This window comes from Prunus avium, chromosome 4, assembly GCF_965620075.1.
Source record: "Prunus avium chromosome 4, drPruAviu1.hap1.1, whole genome shotgun sequence".
Classification (NCBI taxonomy): domain Eukaryota; kingdom Viridiplantae; phylum Streptophyta; class Magnoliopsida; order Rosales; family Rosaceae; genus Prunus; species Prunus avium.
Genome location: NC_142287.1, coordinates 33,107,081 through 33,123,127, shown reverse-complemented (window position 1 = coordinate 33,123,127; position 16,047 = coordinate 33,107,081). Strand labels below are relative to the sequence as shown.

General features: G+C 37.7%; 2 protein-coding genes across 2 annotated transcripts; one reads left to right on the top strand and one right to left on the bottom strand.

The window, feature by feature from the left end:
• Window positions 1-760: 760 nt before the first annotated feature.
• Window positions 761-4,462, bottom strand: LOC110774018 (choice-of-anchor C domain protein, putative (Protein of unknown function, DUF642)). Its single transcript, XM_021978535.2, has 3 exons — window positions 4,290-4,462; window positions 1,935-2,432; window positions 761-1,527 (listed from the first exon to the last, which is right to left on the bottom strand). Exons 1-3 carry the CDS (start codon window positions 4,375-4,377, stop codon window positions 929-931), a joined length of 1,185 nt encoding a protein of 394 aa, XP_021834227.1. The 5' UTR covers window positions 4,378-4,462; the 3' UTR covers window positions 761-928.
• Window positions 4,463-7,656: 3,194 nt separating this feature from the next.
• PFD6 (prefoldin 6) lies at window positions 7,657-10,158 on the top strand. The gene is made up of 5 exons (XM_021978533.2): window positions 7,657-7,832; window positions 7,906-7,976; window positions 8,283-8,407; window positions 9,542-9,602; window positions 9,906-10,158. The coding sequence occupies exons 1-5, from the start codon at window positions 7,754-7,756 to the stop codon at window positions 9,960-9,962; spliced, it is 393 nt and encodes a 130-aa protein (XP_021834225.2). The 5' UTR covers window positions 7,657-7,753; the 3' UTR covers window positions 9,963-10,158.
• The last annotated feature ends 5,889 nt before the right edge of the window (window positions 10,159-16,047 follow it).

The following is a 16,047-nucleotide window of genomic DNA, read 5'->3' as shown; positions in this document are numbered from 1 at the left end:
TTCTTTAGGTAAATTACAAAAATAGTTCATGTAGTTCTGTTCATTTTCAATAAAGTTCAGATAAATTTGATTTTAACTATTTTATCCCTATAGTTGTGTAATGTTCGAAGAAAATTTTAATTCATATATGTCAATTGCGTACATGTTATTTGAATGATAAAAGTTTAGGAGGAGGGGAGGCTATCCTATTTTAGGACCAGGGCATATCAAAATCTCTTTAAGATCCTATTTTAGGACCAGGGCATATCAAAATCTCTTTAAGAACTTACAGAGGAGATCTTGGATCTTTATAAATTACCTACTAAAAAGAGTTGTCGGTAGCAAGTGTAGTCATTTTAGGATTCTCATCTTGAATGATAAAGGTGAGCTTTAGATGCATATCACCTCTCATATTCAAACGAATCCCTGTGAAATGCGATTATGAAAAGTGGTAAAAGGTTCATTAACTTTTGGGGTAAGATATTGAGGATATTAGCAAAGCTTATATTCTGATTTTTTTTCACTTTATTGCATTCAATGAGCTCATAATGTTTTTTCTTTTGTGTGGCCTGATTTACAGATTTGATTTTGATTTTGGTCATTCGATCGTACGCATTATTATGAATACGCAAATAAATACCTCATTATTATGAATATACACGTAGGCACCTCGTGTAGGGCAAGAACCGTAACTCTATTCGTGGATCTTGGCATAAATGTTGTACCGCTAAAGCTTTGCTTTTAGAAGCCTATGTATATCTTCACCATTACAAATATTGAATAAAGGAAAAGACATTCACATTCTTATAGCAAAATTATAAAAGCAAAAGACAACATAAAACTTATAGTACTTTGGGACTATTGTTTGCAACAATCCCATGCTAGACGTACTAAAACCAAAACGTTACATATAATAAGCTCTCTAGCCAAACAAACACACCCCCTAACCCTAAAGCAAAACCCAAACAAGCACCCAAAAAGCAAGCCCAAGTGTCATCCTTCCCAATCCTCCAAACCCATTTCTCCAGGACCCAGAAAACCAAACCCTGACATCATCCACCACGGGCCCACATAGCGAGCTCATGTCATCAGTCCTGGTGTTATAATACACACTGTAGAATGCAATCCTTGTCCTCTCAGCTCTGGCCGTGAAATTCACATTGGCACTTTGGAATGTGCTGTTGGAATTAGGGGTATAATGGACATTTTGGGCTTGGTCACCGGCAAAGGCCATGACAGCAAGAGGCTGCTTGCATTTGTCATTAGCATGGCCTAAAGAGAAGGTTAGGGTATATGGCTTGTTTGGGGAAGTTTCAACCATTTGGGAAATAATGCCTTCCTTCCCAGAAAGCAATTCAATGGCTCGCTTGCCTTGCGGCACAGTGAAATGGTAGGAGTCGATGTACCGAACAGCACGGTTGGACTCCACGATCCAACCCGGTAATGAGGATGTTTCTTCGTCGAGGTTGGTGGGAAGCAGTACCCCTAGTGAGATGTTTGCAAACATCCATGGACCTTCCTCAAAATCACCATTGATCACTGCGTTGTCTGCAAAAAATATGGCAAATACTCACTTTTTAGTAACATGAAATCGTGTAGCATTTTTTGTGTGTGTGTACCTTCAGCTATGCTAGAGTTTCAAAACCCAACATCGATCGATGTTACGTAGTTAGACGGTGAATTTAAACTATACATTTATATGATAATTTACTTATTACATAATGAAATTGAGAAGGCCCCATACCCTAAACTTGAAAGTCCATAAATAGGAACTATTTAGTTGGGACAATTTATAAATCCTCATTTATTTGATTGGGTGGTCAAAGGTCAAAAAGCGTCAAATAATTTTACCCACTCATAGAAAATTAGTACTTCACCTAATTAGCTCATGGGCCCATATGGTTTGAATTGAATAAGTCAAGAGTCAAGACAAGTGAGAGGAAAATAATTTTTACCTTTGGGCCTATCAGGGGTAAAGAGCTTCTTGATAGCAACATCATCAATGATGGGCCCACATGTGGGGTCATCTTCCATGCCGGGATTCCTGAAGACCAACATCGCATCATCCTCCTCAGCCGAGAAAGCCCACGCGTAAGGGTCCCACCCTTGCACGTTGTACAAGGTCTGCAGGTCTATCGTCTGCGATGCAGGTGGCACTGACACATTCAACGACTCCAGCTGTGCGCACGTGCGAGCCGCACTGAACGTGACGGAGTAGATGGAGCCTTTCTCCACCTTCACTTGCTGGCTTATTTCGGCGTCGTTACCCAGCCTCACTGCGTGTCTACCTTGCGGTACGATGAGGATCATCCCACCCTGTTTCTGCCCCGATTCCACAAGCTCAACGGTGCCGTTCGATTTCCAGCTGGGGATCCCCGTGGGCCCATCTACTATAGCCTCGTTTGAAAAGCCGCCCGATGGGGTCATTTCAAAATCACCATTTGGCACCGGCCCTGCCCCATCATAAAATTGTAAGGATTAGTGTTTATCTAATTAAATAGAGTAATAATACACTTATCATATTTTTATTCCAGAGTGACATATTCATATCATATGACACATTAATTAAATTAATAAAATATATTTTAATTAAGAAAATTAAAAGAATAAATACTTAAATAAATCATAAAAGAAAAAAAAAGAAAAGATTAAATTATTATGACGAGCTTACCGCTAAAGTGATTAAGAGCAGCTATTTTACACTTAAAATTCGGTGTTTGAATTATTGTATTTTTTACACGAGCAAGAGGAATTTGATCTGTTCTTAAATCAGTTGAGAATTCTTTTGCCTTAAAAGGACAAGTATGCCATGGTCCTACAAAGACTAAAAATTCTTTTGCCCTGGCCTTTCTCCTATCTCAAAAGAGGGCCCATGTCATGAATTATTATTAAGATTTAGCCATGCATGGTCTATGGTCAGGAAATGGTCCTCCAGATCTCAAATCAAACGTGAAGCAACGCTACAACAAAACAGTCGGATATGTTGACATGACAGTGGGGAAAAAACTGGCCACTCAAAGACAAAATTGTGTCGGCTAGTGATATTTTCATCGTTAGAAATTAATAATATTCAAACAAGTTGAGAAAAAATTGTCATTCTCAAGGTCAAGGTGTTGTTTTCAATTCCAAAAATATTGAAAATGTTTTTGTTTTTGTTTTTGGAAACAAATCGACCATTTGCTCTTCTGTTTTTTTGTCTTCAATTTTGTGTTGCTCCAGTTTCCCAAACTCCACCAGAGAGCGAGCAAAAAGATGTACACAATCCGAGTTCCAATCTTGGATAACCTTATCCATACATGGGCCTCAAATGTTTGTAAGCCCATAATCATTTCAAATTAAGAATAATAAAATTTATATATAACAAAAAGGTAGAGAAAAGCAATAAAAATTAAAAAAAGTGAAAAATAAAAACCTAATATGAACGCGTGGACCCTACAGCTCCGTATTTTTACGTGCACCAAACACCATGTGGCCGGCGAATGGGGGTGGTGGTGATCTAAAGGACAAAGTGTAAACTATGTCATAGGGTCAGTTACCTTTACGGAAAGGGGCTTTGTCCTTTTGTGTGTTAGGAGAAAAAGAGAAGGACATTTGGCGCGAAGATTTGTGTCCACTTCGGTCATTTTGACATTTTCACCCCACTATTAGGATGGACCAAAGGGTAACCTGCTTTAGGGGGCCCTTGAGCTTCACTTTCTATGCACCTATAGTTTTTTCTTCACAGTAATGTTATTTATTTATTAATTTACTAAAAGTTTTATTCTTCTTTTTGGGTTTAGAATTTACCAAAAAATTCATGGTGGCAAGTGGTGAAATTTACATCAAGACAGGGAATAAATGTTTTGATGGGAAATTTTCAAATGGACCCATGAATGTCAGAAGCAAAAAAAGGATGAAAACCAAGAGCCTTGGCAAATAGTGTGATTGAAATGCTCGGAATTACATTACCACATTTAAAATGGAAGCTTTGAATGACAGAGCTTCAAGAAGAAAATTGCAGGTAAAAAGCTTCAAGAAACTGAGAAAATGCAGAAACACAAAGCAAGAAATTGCAAATCAAATCCGAACCCATGAAAGCTAATAGCCTAATTACTAAGCAGGAACTAATCTTTCATTACCAGTTTGGGACTGGAGTATTACTAATCCGATCTCATCTCAGCAGTTGTACAGAAAAACAAACATACCAAACCAACAAAGAAAGAAGTAATCTTCTTGGCGAAAATAAAGTAATTTTGAAACGCAAACTGAAAGAGAGAGCAGCAAATGTTTTCAAACACTGCGAAAGAAAATGAGAAACACAGAAAACGTACCATCTTCTGCTGAGATTTTAGTAGCCAAGCAGCCAAGAAGAAGCATAATCGGTAAGACCCATTTGGGGAATGTGGAGCTCCGAGCCATTTTCTTAGCCAAATACTCTCTCACTAACTCTCTCTCTCTCTCACTCTCACTCTCTCTACTGAGTTTATAGGGACAGAGGAAAGAGGGAGTGAGAGTGTCCTTTTATCCAAAAGATTCCAGTTCAATCGTCTTTATTCTTTAGCTAATACGAAGGATTTACTTTATTTAATCAAAGTTTTACTTTAATATGATTAATTTGAAAAAAAAAGAGCAGAGCAGGGCTTCACTTCAACTTTCTTTATTTTTCGAATTAGAGAAGAGAAAAGAAAATAGAAAAAAAAAGTCGTCCTACCGTTCCCACCTGGATATGTTTTTAATTATTGAGGATATATTTATTATATTAATTGTAATGCCGTGTTTTGAGAATCGCGGTCTTGCGGCGGGCCCCTGCCGTTCCGCCATTTCATGGTCTTTGACAGTCTTCAAGCACTCGTGAGTTTATTTATTTCCCTTGCCCCAAAAAAAGAAGGCGGCAGAGTAGGTTGTTTTTAGTCTTCCTTCGCAAACTTAAGTTCCGAGTATTTTGAATATAAGGTAGGTTGTTATGTTTGATAAACTTGTGTTTTGGATATAATGGTAAGTTCATTTGTTTGATAGATTGTGAATTTAGGCTACATATTTATATATGATTTAACGTTTTATATTGATAATCTTTATACCTAAATTTTTCTCCCTTTGCTCCACAAGGAGAAATGAAGTGGCAAGGGCCCATTGAGCCAAGCTTTTGGGCCTAGAAGCTAAAGCCTAAAGTAAAAAGACAAAGGGCCAGACCTAGGAGGCCCTTAACCGTGAAAATTACGGACTCGGCCCAGCTCTAACCCAGGCCCAATCTACAGCAGAAAGTTAAAATTGAATAAAGGTCCACTTGGCCCTAAACTCATGGACCAAAATTTCGACCCAAGCATTAAAGGGACGACCCAATTCTAAGGCCTAACCCAAACTGTCATACATAACAAAGACTTCACCAAAGTCAAAGCTCGGCATTTGTTCCTCGGCCAAGTAAAAAGCACAAGCGCCGACTGAGGCAAGGATTTCACATGCACTACCTCAAGAAGGAGAAACACTTGCCTGCATCGGGGATATGACTATTTCACATGCACTACCTCAAGAAGGAGAAACACTTGCCTGCATCGGGGATAGGACTGTAGTCCTATCCCCCTCCAATCGCAGCCTGCCACTTGTTCATTTTCTGACAAAATTGGACACGTGGCGGGCTGCGATTGGAGGGGGATAGGACTGTAGTCCTATCCCCGGTGCAGGCAAGTTTTTTTCCTCAAGAAGAGCACCAAGTAGAATAGCAAAATGAGTTATGGGATGTTGAGCCACTTTTTGGAACTTGAGTTACTTAAGAGATTGGAACCCTTGGAAATCAGAGATAATAAATAATTAGAATAAGTACCTTGAGATAAGTGATCAAGGTACGATGTGACAATAGGAGAGCAGCACGAGTAAACCTTGAGCAATGACGGTATATCTCGACACCTTTTGAAGGCGGCAATTTTTGCCTATAAATAGTAGAACAATTTTCATTTTTTAGACACCCAAACTCTCAACAAAAACGAAGCCGAAATGTTGTTCAATGTATTCCCTAAACTAGACTTAGATAAATTTTATTACTTTCCTAGGATTCAATGTAGCATATCACCAAGAACTTTGAAGCTTGTTCAAAGCTCTTGAGTACCATCATTGTAATCGTCCATTTAATATATCAACAAACAACTTTGTTCTTCAGAGCCTTCATTTTAGTCTTTGTTTCGGTTTGATTCAAAGAGGACTTGAGAGATCATTTGATTGCTAAGCACAACCCCACCAAGCACGACAATCTCAAGCACCCAACACGACGCAACACAAGTAGCCTTGTTACCAAGGCTAAGGACCCAACGGTCGAGAAATGGTTCCTAACTCGACCCAAATCATTTGACGAAGTCAAATCCAAGGCGCAGACCACCATATCACTCTCTTCGCTCTCACGGGCGTCAACGACCATGATAGTTGGCATGCTGCACATATCGCTCGCACTAAAGGACAACTTTGTTCCCAAATCCGCTCAACCTGATAATTATTTTATTTCAAATAATCATCCTAGTTGGCCGAAAAGATTTTGAGGTCAATAGATAAATGACCTAGATCCATAGTTTAGAAATACAAACATATTTCCATTTGAATATATACCTACTTACAATATTGGATCCATGAACATTTGCTTGTAAGGGCAAGACTAAAGCTCGTAGGCCACCTTCCCCTAGCTGCCGTTGGTTTGTCTTAACCTCTTTTAGGCATGTTGTCGAATTATTTCTATGACAACTTTGCTAAGGAGGGGTAACTTTACGAGAGTGAGTGAGGAAGAAAATTAAAAGGTTTTTTTTATCACAAATGGTCCCTAGGGTTTGCGAAATTATCACTTTTCGTCCCTAACTCTTTTTGTGACACTAATGGTTCTTAAGGTTAGCCTTTACACATCAAAAGCTCGTCAAATTTTATGTTAAATTACTAACATGACACATGTGTGGACCCCACACATCCAATAGTATAAAGCCACGTGGCTTTTAAAAATATATATATATTTTAAATATTTTAAAACTTAAATACATAAAAACAAAAATAAAAATACCTACACCTTCTGCATTCTCACTCTGCCAGCGCCTTTCCCCCCTCGCAGACCCACCTTTTGCCTCTCTCTCCCTCATCTTTCTCCCTTCTCTTTCTCTCTCTCCCTCTACCTCTCCCTATGTCTCTTTCTCTCTCTCTCTGTTTTTTTTAATTCTACAAAGCCAAAGGCTTTCACTTTTGGTTTAGCTAAGGCTGCAATGCCAAAGATTTGACTTTTGCGCAACGCTGGCAGAGGGAGGACGCAGAGGGGATGGTCATGTTGCTGTTTTTATTTTTTTGGATTTAAAGTTTTAAAAATATTAAAAATATATTTTATTTTATTTAAAGCCACGTAGCTTTATACTATTGGATGTGTGGGCTCCACACACGTGCCACGTCAACATTTGAATAGAAAATTTGCCAGAAGCTAACGGCAAAGTCCATTTTGATGTGTAGAGAATAACCTTAAGGACCATTAGTGTCCCTAAAAATGTTAAAAACGAAAGGTGATAATTTTGCAAATCTCAAGGACCATTTGTAATAAAAAGCCAAATTAAAATGATACGGGGGACCGTAGACCTCTCCATGGTCCATGCTCTCATTTTTTTTCAAGTGGGGCCTAATGTTAACCAACAATTTTAAAGGAGTCATGCCGAAGATCTGGACCTAAAAAACTTAAAAAATTGAATTAAGGCCCAACATAAAGAGACCAAAGAAAAGGGGTGGAGACCTAAGCTGCTACTGATTCGAAGACGAAGGAATACAAGTAACAAAAGCAGCAAAAGCAATGGCGTCGTCGTCAGCTCTTCGAGAGCTTCAGCGCGAATTGGAGGCCAAAGCTAACGATCTCAGCAAAATCCAAAAAGGCAAGCCGTAGCTGCATGTGTAGACACTTATACTTGAATATGTAAAACCCTAACATGGCATTTGCTCTTTCAGATATTTCAAAGAATCATCAAGTGAGAAAGAAGTACACTATTCAGCTGGGCGAGAACGAGCTTGTTCTCAAGGTCACCTTCTGTCTCGATTGTGCTTTCTCTATTTTCTGTTTGGTTACCGGGAATACGAAGTCAGCTCTCTTGTTATGATTTTTACATAAGCTGAGACGCTAAATTTCATTTAAATAGCTTTTTTTTCTTTTTTCAGAATACCTGAAGTGCTTTTCTGCTAAATTGACTACCTGATATCTGATATATATGCAAAATTTTCATTTAGTTGGAAGCTAGTGGGCTTTGTTGTAGTGTTCATAACCTCATGGTTATTGGTTCGTGATTTACTATTTGATCGAATGCTAATATGATTGCTTGTGTTTGTAGGAATTGGATCTCCTGAGCGAAGACGCCAATGTTTTCAAATTGATCGGTCCGGTTCTTGTGAAGCAGGATTTGGCAGAGGCTAGGGCCAATGTGCGCAAGAGAGTCGAATACATCTCTGCCGAACTGTATGCTTCTGTTTCATTATATATGTACTCTGCACTTGCAATCTTTGCACCAGTCTAGTTTATCATTTCAAATTTTAACTTTATGAATTATTGTTGTTATGTTTCTCAACTTCAATAATGCGGTTCAGTATCGGAGTTATAAAAAAAATTGTACGATAGATCAAATGCACAGAAGTTATTTAACCTAGATTGTGGGAACAATTTCAGAATTTTGTGAGAAAAGTGAGAGTTTAGATCGAATGTTGAAATTGGTCAAACCAATTTGATTATTTTTTGGTAAATTTAAAATTGTAACTAATCTATGTTAAATGATAGGCCTTGATCGTTGATCATAATGCTGGAAAGTGAAAATTTTAAATGGAACGTAATGAATCTAACTAAAGCTTTTTCTTTTCTGAAACTGCATATGGTACACAGTTTCCATATCAAATATATACGATTTATGATATGTTGTATAAATGCCAGAGCATCAACAAACTGCTTTGAGGGCAAATTTCTCCCCACCAGATGGGGAAGGACCAAGGGTGCAATAGCATAAAGAAAAATGAAGCTCTGCATTCTCAAGAACTAATTCTTTAGAACAAAGTTTTTGTAATTGTAGCTAATAGCTATCAATTTCATGGATGTCGAATTGCTTACTATAAAGCAAGACGTACTAGTTCTGAGTTTTCACAAAATGATGTGTAGGGGTCTCTGTTCATTGGAATTTGGAATGAGTTATGTTCACATTCTCTGTGAAGGATGTCCATTATTTCATAAGAGGATGTTCAATGTATTCATATGCCTATTACCTTCATATATGTGATTGTGGGCCTAAGAAATATCTAAAGAAACAGGATTGTTTGGTTATATCCCAAAAAAGTGGAGAGGAATGAATAAATTGGGTATTGAGTCCAATTATAACCAGGTTTTGGTGTGTCTTTCTCTGAAGCTGTGTATTCTGTGCATAAGCTTATCTTGAGAAACCTTTTTCGTGGGAATTGTTAGATGGATCTCATACCAGTTATATGCTTTTCTAGACCATAGATATCTCAAATTTTTTTTCCTATCTTTTTCTTGATCATCATAATCATATTCATGCGAAACTTGTCGCATATGTTTGACACTGAAACTGGTATTTATTCTGTGCAACAGGAAGCGGCTTGATACTACTCTTCAAGATTTGGACGGGAAGCAAAATAGCAAGAAAGAAACGGTTTGTATTCTTCCTTGTTTCTGTGTATCTTAAATGGTATAATGCCATAGCTGTTTTGGTCGGCCTGGACTTTGATTGGGTTGTGGTAATATATCTATAGTATTTAGTATTTGAAGAATTAATTTCAGAAAGTGTACAATTAAATTGTTGCATTGGTTTTGTGCCTCTCCTTTCACCTTCTCGTATTGAAGTTGACTAGGGTGTACTCTGCAAAGGGTCATAACTACAAGTTAACACCATTCTTAACCAATGTAGACATATATTTCAATATTAATTGCTTCCATTGGATATGTTGTCTTGCAGATGTTAAAATTACAACAGAGGGCTCAATCTCTCCAGGCTGGAAAAGCAAAGGCATAATCTGTTTTCGTAGTTGTGCTCTCTTTGTCAGAAGTAATGTATTCTATGAGTTTCTGATGACGCTCGGATGTAGTTTCAGTTTTTTTTTTTCTTGTTTGTTCAATATGATTTGTAAACCTACGAAGACACGAAAAAAATACAAGAGTTACTTATTGATAAAGTCAGTGTTGAGAAATGCAGCCGGGTTTATTCTCCATTCAGGTCGTTTTTAACGCATAGATGCTGAATGTATTTTTTATTGTGAAACAACATAGTGGTTGTCCAAACCTCATCTCTGGGAAATAGTCTTTCAGCACAGCACTAGCAGAGCAGCTGATAGCATTGATGCAATTTGTCCCACACAACTTTTAAATGAAAATACCAGGGCGAGTCATTTCTGTCTCCATAAATGATTCAATAAGACAAGGCTAGCTACGCTATATGGCACTCAAATTAATGTGTTAATTGCCTCACCCCGGATGTTTTAGATTTCTAACTTCTTCAAAAAGCAGGCTGAGAAGGAAAGCACCCAAATATTTTTAGAACAATTCTCTCAAACTTTGTCTTCAAAGGGACGAAACCATATACTTAGAACTTAAGCAGGATGGCTTGAGAGCATCAAAAGTTGGATCAAAAGAAGGAAAATTAGTTTGAATTAGAATTAATCAAAAGTTCAATCTCTTTTAGGGTAACCCCAAAGTACACATGTAATAAAATGATTTTTTTTTCTTTTTTGGAGTGCCAATAACATCACCCAAACAGAAAAGCAGACAAGGGAGGCAATCTTTCTAGTTTCCATGGCTTTAATGATCAAATTCAAGATAACCAAGCTCCACTTTGTGTCATGCTCATTTTTAATTTCAATCTACAGGGTTTAGCCCCCTCCCTCATGTTCATCATGCACATAGTCCCGAGTCCAAACAAATTAGGATGATGCTAGTTAGTTGATGATCATAACCAACATTGGACTTTGTACATCCTATGGGAGTTTGAGGGAAAATCAAAAGATATGATTTCAAAAATTGGTTCCACCAACTACCCACATGACTTTTATATCAATATCTATGGTTTTAGGGTTTGCTCGATAGGGAGGACTAGCAAAATGCCGACATTTCATGTGCATTCAAGGCATAATATGGATATGTTGTTTAACTTGGAGGAAAAACGGGGACTATTTATAAGAGGTTGATGACTAAAACTTATCCCTCCTAATCCCCTTGAAAATGGTGGGATTAGGAGGGATAAGTTTTAGTCATCAACCTCTTATGATTTGTCCTCCTTCATCCTTCAAGTTAGACAACGATATCCACATTATGCCTTGCTTGCACATAAAATATAGCCACTTTGCTAGTCTAGTATAATCCTCAACGAGGCCTAGTATAAACTCCAGAATCCCTTACAATCACTTTGGATGTTCTGCATATTGATGTACGCTGAAAGTTTAAGCTTTTGAAGTCAGTAGTTGTCTAACATGATATGAGAGCATTTTTTACAAGAGTCTTGAAAGTTCGAACACCCCGTTCCCACTTCGTTGTTGGATTACAGGGTTCGGGGTGGGGAAAAGATGGATGCAGAGTTAGTGATGTTGCATGTTATTGCATTTGCATTATAGTCATGAGTAGTGTCCAAGAATATGCAGGGAATATGAGATATTTGGCAACAATATACACGTGATTCTATTTTCAGCCATAATCAATATTGTCATCCTGATTCCTGAAGGACCCTTCTAAAAACTTTGATGTCTGTTTCTGACTTAAATATGTGAGTGTTTGATGTTATTTTAGTCAGACCACATAGCATGCGTGTATATATATATATATATATATATATATGCTCTCGGCCACCATCACGTAGGGCACGCATGCTTGGCAATGGCATACATGACAGGACTGCGTTTTTGTAAAACACGATGGAAACCCACTACCCCAAACTTCGAGTACAGAGTTTGCCTTCGAGAACCTCCAAGGAAATGTACTAGCAATTGGCATGCATATATGTTCAGATACATCAAAAGAATGCGACTGAAGATTTGCTAGATGGTGAAATTGAAAATAAGGTAGCTAAGGCTGATATGACAGATTGCCGGAGGCACATGTGACATGAGGGAACGAATGAGGGAGGGGCACTACCAAAGGTGCCAGTTTTTTCCCAACTAACTGCGATATAAAGATTGGTGTGTATCAATGAAATTGTATCGAGATTTTTTGAGATAAAACTTACGCCTAAATGGGTCCATCTGCATATGAATATATCAGTGAAATTCACCAACACATACTGCATAATATGGTGCTGGTGCAGCACCACTTCCTTTTTCTTTATATGCAATATTTTTCTTGAAAATTAAAGTGTAATCGCATATGTGTCTATCTTTCTCATCACATGATAAATCACGTGACGAGAGATAGATATATAATTGTATATATAATCGATTGCAAATCGCGTACAATATCCGCAAACAAACACACACACAAAATGAAAAGATCATATTGTTAAGCTCCATAGTTTTTTTTTTTTTTGGGGTCAAATATTATTAAGCTCCATATTGATAACAAACGAGATTTTTGTTAAGAAAATAAATATATATGGGCCCCATATTGGGTTTAATGTTAATCTTAAAAGTCCATATAATAAGTTACATATAATTGAGTGAAAAGGACCACATGGCATTTGGCTTTTGCTGCAGTGAGTGAGTGAGACCTCTCAACTTTCCCCCAACCCAAAGATTTGGTGAAGATATCATATGTATTACATAGTTTGATTGTTACTTTGTCTTCGTGTGCATGTTGGCAAGAGCATCTTCAATTTAATTCATCACTTGATTAGAAATAAACAAGCATGCAATATGTACATGAACTCAAATGGCATTTCCAATATTCCCGCAGCTGCCAAAAACATTCCCTTTTGCGCATGTATTTATATCAACCTCATCAAAACAACAACAAAAACAACGTTTTCTGTAATCATATGCACATTTGGCCTTATGTGATTGGGGTTTCGGGGATCTAATTTCATATTATATTCTGCTATATCCCTTTGTAATGAGATAAGCACGAACTCCCCTGCCATTAACCTAAAATCTTGTGGACCATGAAACCATTCTTAACATGTGAGAATTGATGAGAAGATGGCCTTGCATCAAACTGAAATGAAAGCATCATCCGTATCTTCACGGCAATGTGGTCATCATCAGTTTTCTTGGGTGTGCCTCTTTTTAAACCAAGTAACAGGTCATCAGTTTTCTTGGGTATTCGCTGGCCAATCACTTTTAAGTGGTTTGGAACATGTTCTACATCATTTTCACAATAACAAGATGCAAAGTAGCTGCGAACAAGTTCTCAAACTCTTTTCCATGCGTACACACCTACACCGGTCAAACCTACAAAGAAGTCAACGTCATCAACCACACTTTATCGCACAATGGTTAACCGGGTACGGCCAAACTAATTAAGTCAACGTGATCAACAACTAATTTCAAGGTTATATTTGCAGGTCTATATGTGGTTCCGCCTCTTATCGCGCAATTTTATAAAAAGAAATTCATCTAATAAGTATATAGAGATTTGGTATTAGTTGGCACCAAATTGAAAAGGTAACTAAATTGGGAGTGGGAGAAGAAGTATCATGAAGCTTTGATGGAGCTGACCCGCATTTGGAAAGGCATCCACTAAGGGACTTGGCAATTTGGCAATATGACCCTACGAATTAAGGACCTCTTGTTTACTTGAAAAGATAAGATCTGTAAAGCAAAAGCTCTGCTCTTTTCCTATGTGTCTTTGTCTATAATCATAGCAATCTGAGGAGTATCATGTCTTAAGGAAATGAATTTGATCAAGGCATCTGACCTAACTAATATAATTTAATCATATTTGGACCCCAACTTATACCACCGTAGCCTTCAAAAATCTTTCATTCCAAGCATTTAGGAATTTGGTAACATGACCATATTCATCAAGACCTACGATCTTCAAAAGTTAAAGACTTCTGTTCACTTTTAATTCATGTGCATGATAATGATGGCTAGTTGCACGCTTATTCAAATATGAACGAAACTTAGCAATGGTTCAAATTCGTAGTCTGATAACATACGATACATTACGATGCAAGATAAGTTTGGAAAAATAACATTTCCCTACTATGGATAAACATCCAAATCACCATTAGTTATAAATATATTAGCTAGGCACCTAATCGGGTATAATATTGCTGGAAAGTTGAAGTACACTAGTTTCCAAGGAGGCCTGAAACACAGTTAAGGACCACATGATGTACAAGTATTGATTATAGCAATGTTATGAGATGAACCATCATTTTACATAGATGCTGGACCACCTTTAACTTGCCCACAAAATTGGCTATTGCCCCTGGCCTCCCAACCCAACCAACCATCACGGGAACTAAACTTCTTTCTCTCCTTTTTGCATAATTTAATTTGTTTACTTCTTTGATTTTTCAACCCTAAGATATATGCGTCATGGGCCATGAAGCATGTGTGGCACCCAAAAAGGTTCGAACTTTTTAATTATATGTGATATGGTCACATGAAACTTTTGGTTTGAATGCTACATATGCTGGCCACATTACGTTCATGATTTTTCTTCTTCATTTCGCATGCATTACCGCCAAATATTGCCCAATTAATTTAGTTAATTACTCTTATTTGGTGTGAGAATTGTCTTCCTTAATTCTAATATACCTCAAATGGTGTTTTGGTGAACTGATGTTTGGTTTATGAGGTACATGGTCATGAGAAACCTTGAATAGGATTGGCATGTAAACCCTAAAAACAATTGCTTTATTTTCTTCACAATTTTCACGAGCGACCCAATGCACCTTTTCCGTGTGTGAGGAGTGAGGAGAGAGAGGCAAAGGAAGTATACAAAGCCATATAGTCCTTGTCATTGAGAGGCTCCCCAGGAATAAGGAGGTCCAATGAGGAGAGAGAGTCCCTATAATTACACAAATTGCTATAGACATAGTCACTAACAATGGAAGAGTGGTGGGGTTTCTGCCTGCCTAATCAAACCCAAACACGCACGTCGCTCACGTGCCTTTAATTTAAGCTTAAAGCAGACATCAGTATATTCTTGAGAAATATTTGGGTCGGCTGATGGACCATAATTATCCGTCCGGCTACACACATAAATAAAAAAAACTTTCCTACATTTGGATTCCACAAAGTGCTATCCAAATATAGGAAGTTCCCATTGGGCATGTGTATAGCCGGACGAGTAAAGTGGTCCACCACAGGACCCAAGAACTTGTCACATGTTGTCCTTTCACCCTCTGCAAGGTTGGCTTAGTACTGCTAGCACTAAGTGGGCTTCAAACCAATTATCACATCATCATTAATTCAATGACACGGATTAGTCCTTGAGAGGTGGAGGGGTTACTTGTCTAAGCCTTGATTATCTTCTATAACTTATGACAAAAGGTTATTCTAGAGAATTAAAAAACAATCAGCACAAGTAATTAGTATCTGCAGCCAATTAAATTAGAGGGAGGGGGGGTATAATTCTGACTGAAGACATGCATAACATGTTGTCTCTTCAACTTTTTGTTGACAACCAGTCATGCTTTTCCAGGATAAATACAAAGCCAACATCCCATATGCCGCATTGGCCATCAAAATTTCATGCACTCAAAGGATTTCATGGAGCCAGCAAATCTGCATTACATTTACATGATGAGTTGGAGGTTTGCAGATGGGAGATTATCATTCTGACTCAAAAAGTTTACCTCATCCTGACCGACCGATGAAATCCTTGATTAATTAATTAATTAAACTAGATCAGATGCATGTTAAATCAAAACAACGTGCAGTGCAGGCCACAAAAAAACTAGTCGGTGATAACCCTGTAGAGCTAAAACCAAATTAGAAGAAAAAAGATATAGGAATTTGGATATATGGCACCAATCCGTCTCACACTTTTATGGCTCTGATTGAGTTGCGTATACAAACAACCTCAGCAGCAAGCAAGTCTGCTCTTGGCCTCTTAATATGAATATGAAGGGAGCTAAATAATCATGAGTTTAAAAAATAAAAAAAATAAAAACTTGGGTTTTGTTTGTTGGAGGATTTTTGCAGAAGTGTGTCACCACCTCTTGA

Bases quoted from the DNA above. Each gene is read 5' to 3' on its own strand.
- LOC110774018 (XM_021978535.2), bottom strand. From the start codon at position 4,377: ATGGCTCGGAGCTCCACATTCCCCAAATGGGTCTTACCGATTATGCTT. The intron at 2,433-4,289 runs GTACGTTTTCTG...ATGATGGGGCAG, and splicing joins TAAAATCTCAGCAGAAGATG to GGCCGGTGCCAAATGGTGAT. The intron at 1,528-1,934 runs GTAAAAATTATT...TATTTTTTGCAG, and splicing joins TACCCCTGATAGGCCCAAAG to ACAACGCAGTGATCAATGGT.
- PFD6 (XM_021978533.2), top strand. From the start codon at position 7,754: ATGGCGTCGTCGTCAGCTCTTCGAGAGCTTCAGCGCGAATTGGAGGCC. The intron at 7,833-7,905 runs GCAAGCCGTAGC...TTGCTCTTTCAG, and splicing joins TCTCAGCAAAATCCAAAAAG to ATATTTCAAAGAATCATCAA. The intron at 7,977-8,282 runs GTCACCTTCTGT...TTGTGTTTGTAG, and splicing joins AGAACGAGCTTGTTCTCAAG to GAATTGGATCTCCTGAGCGA.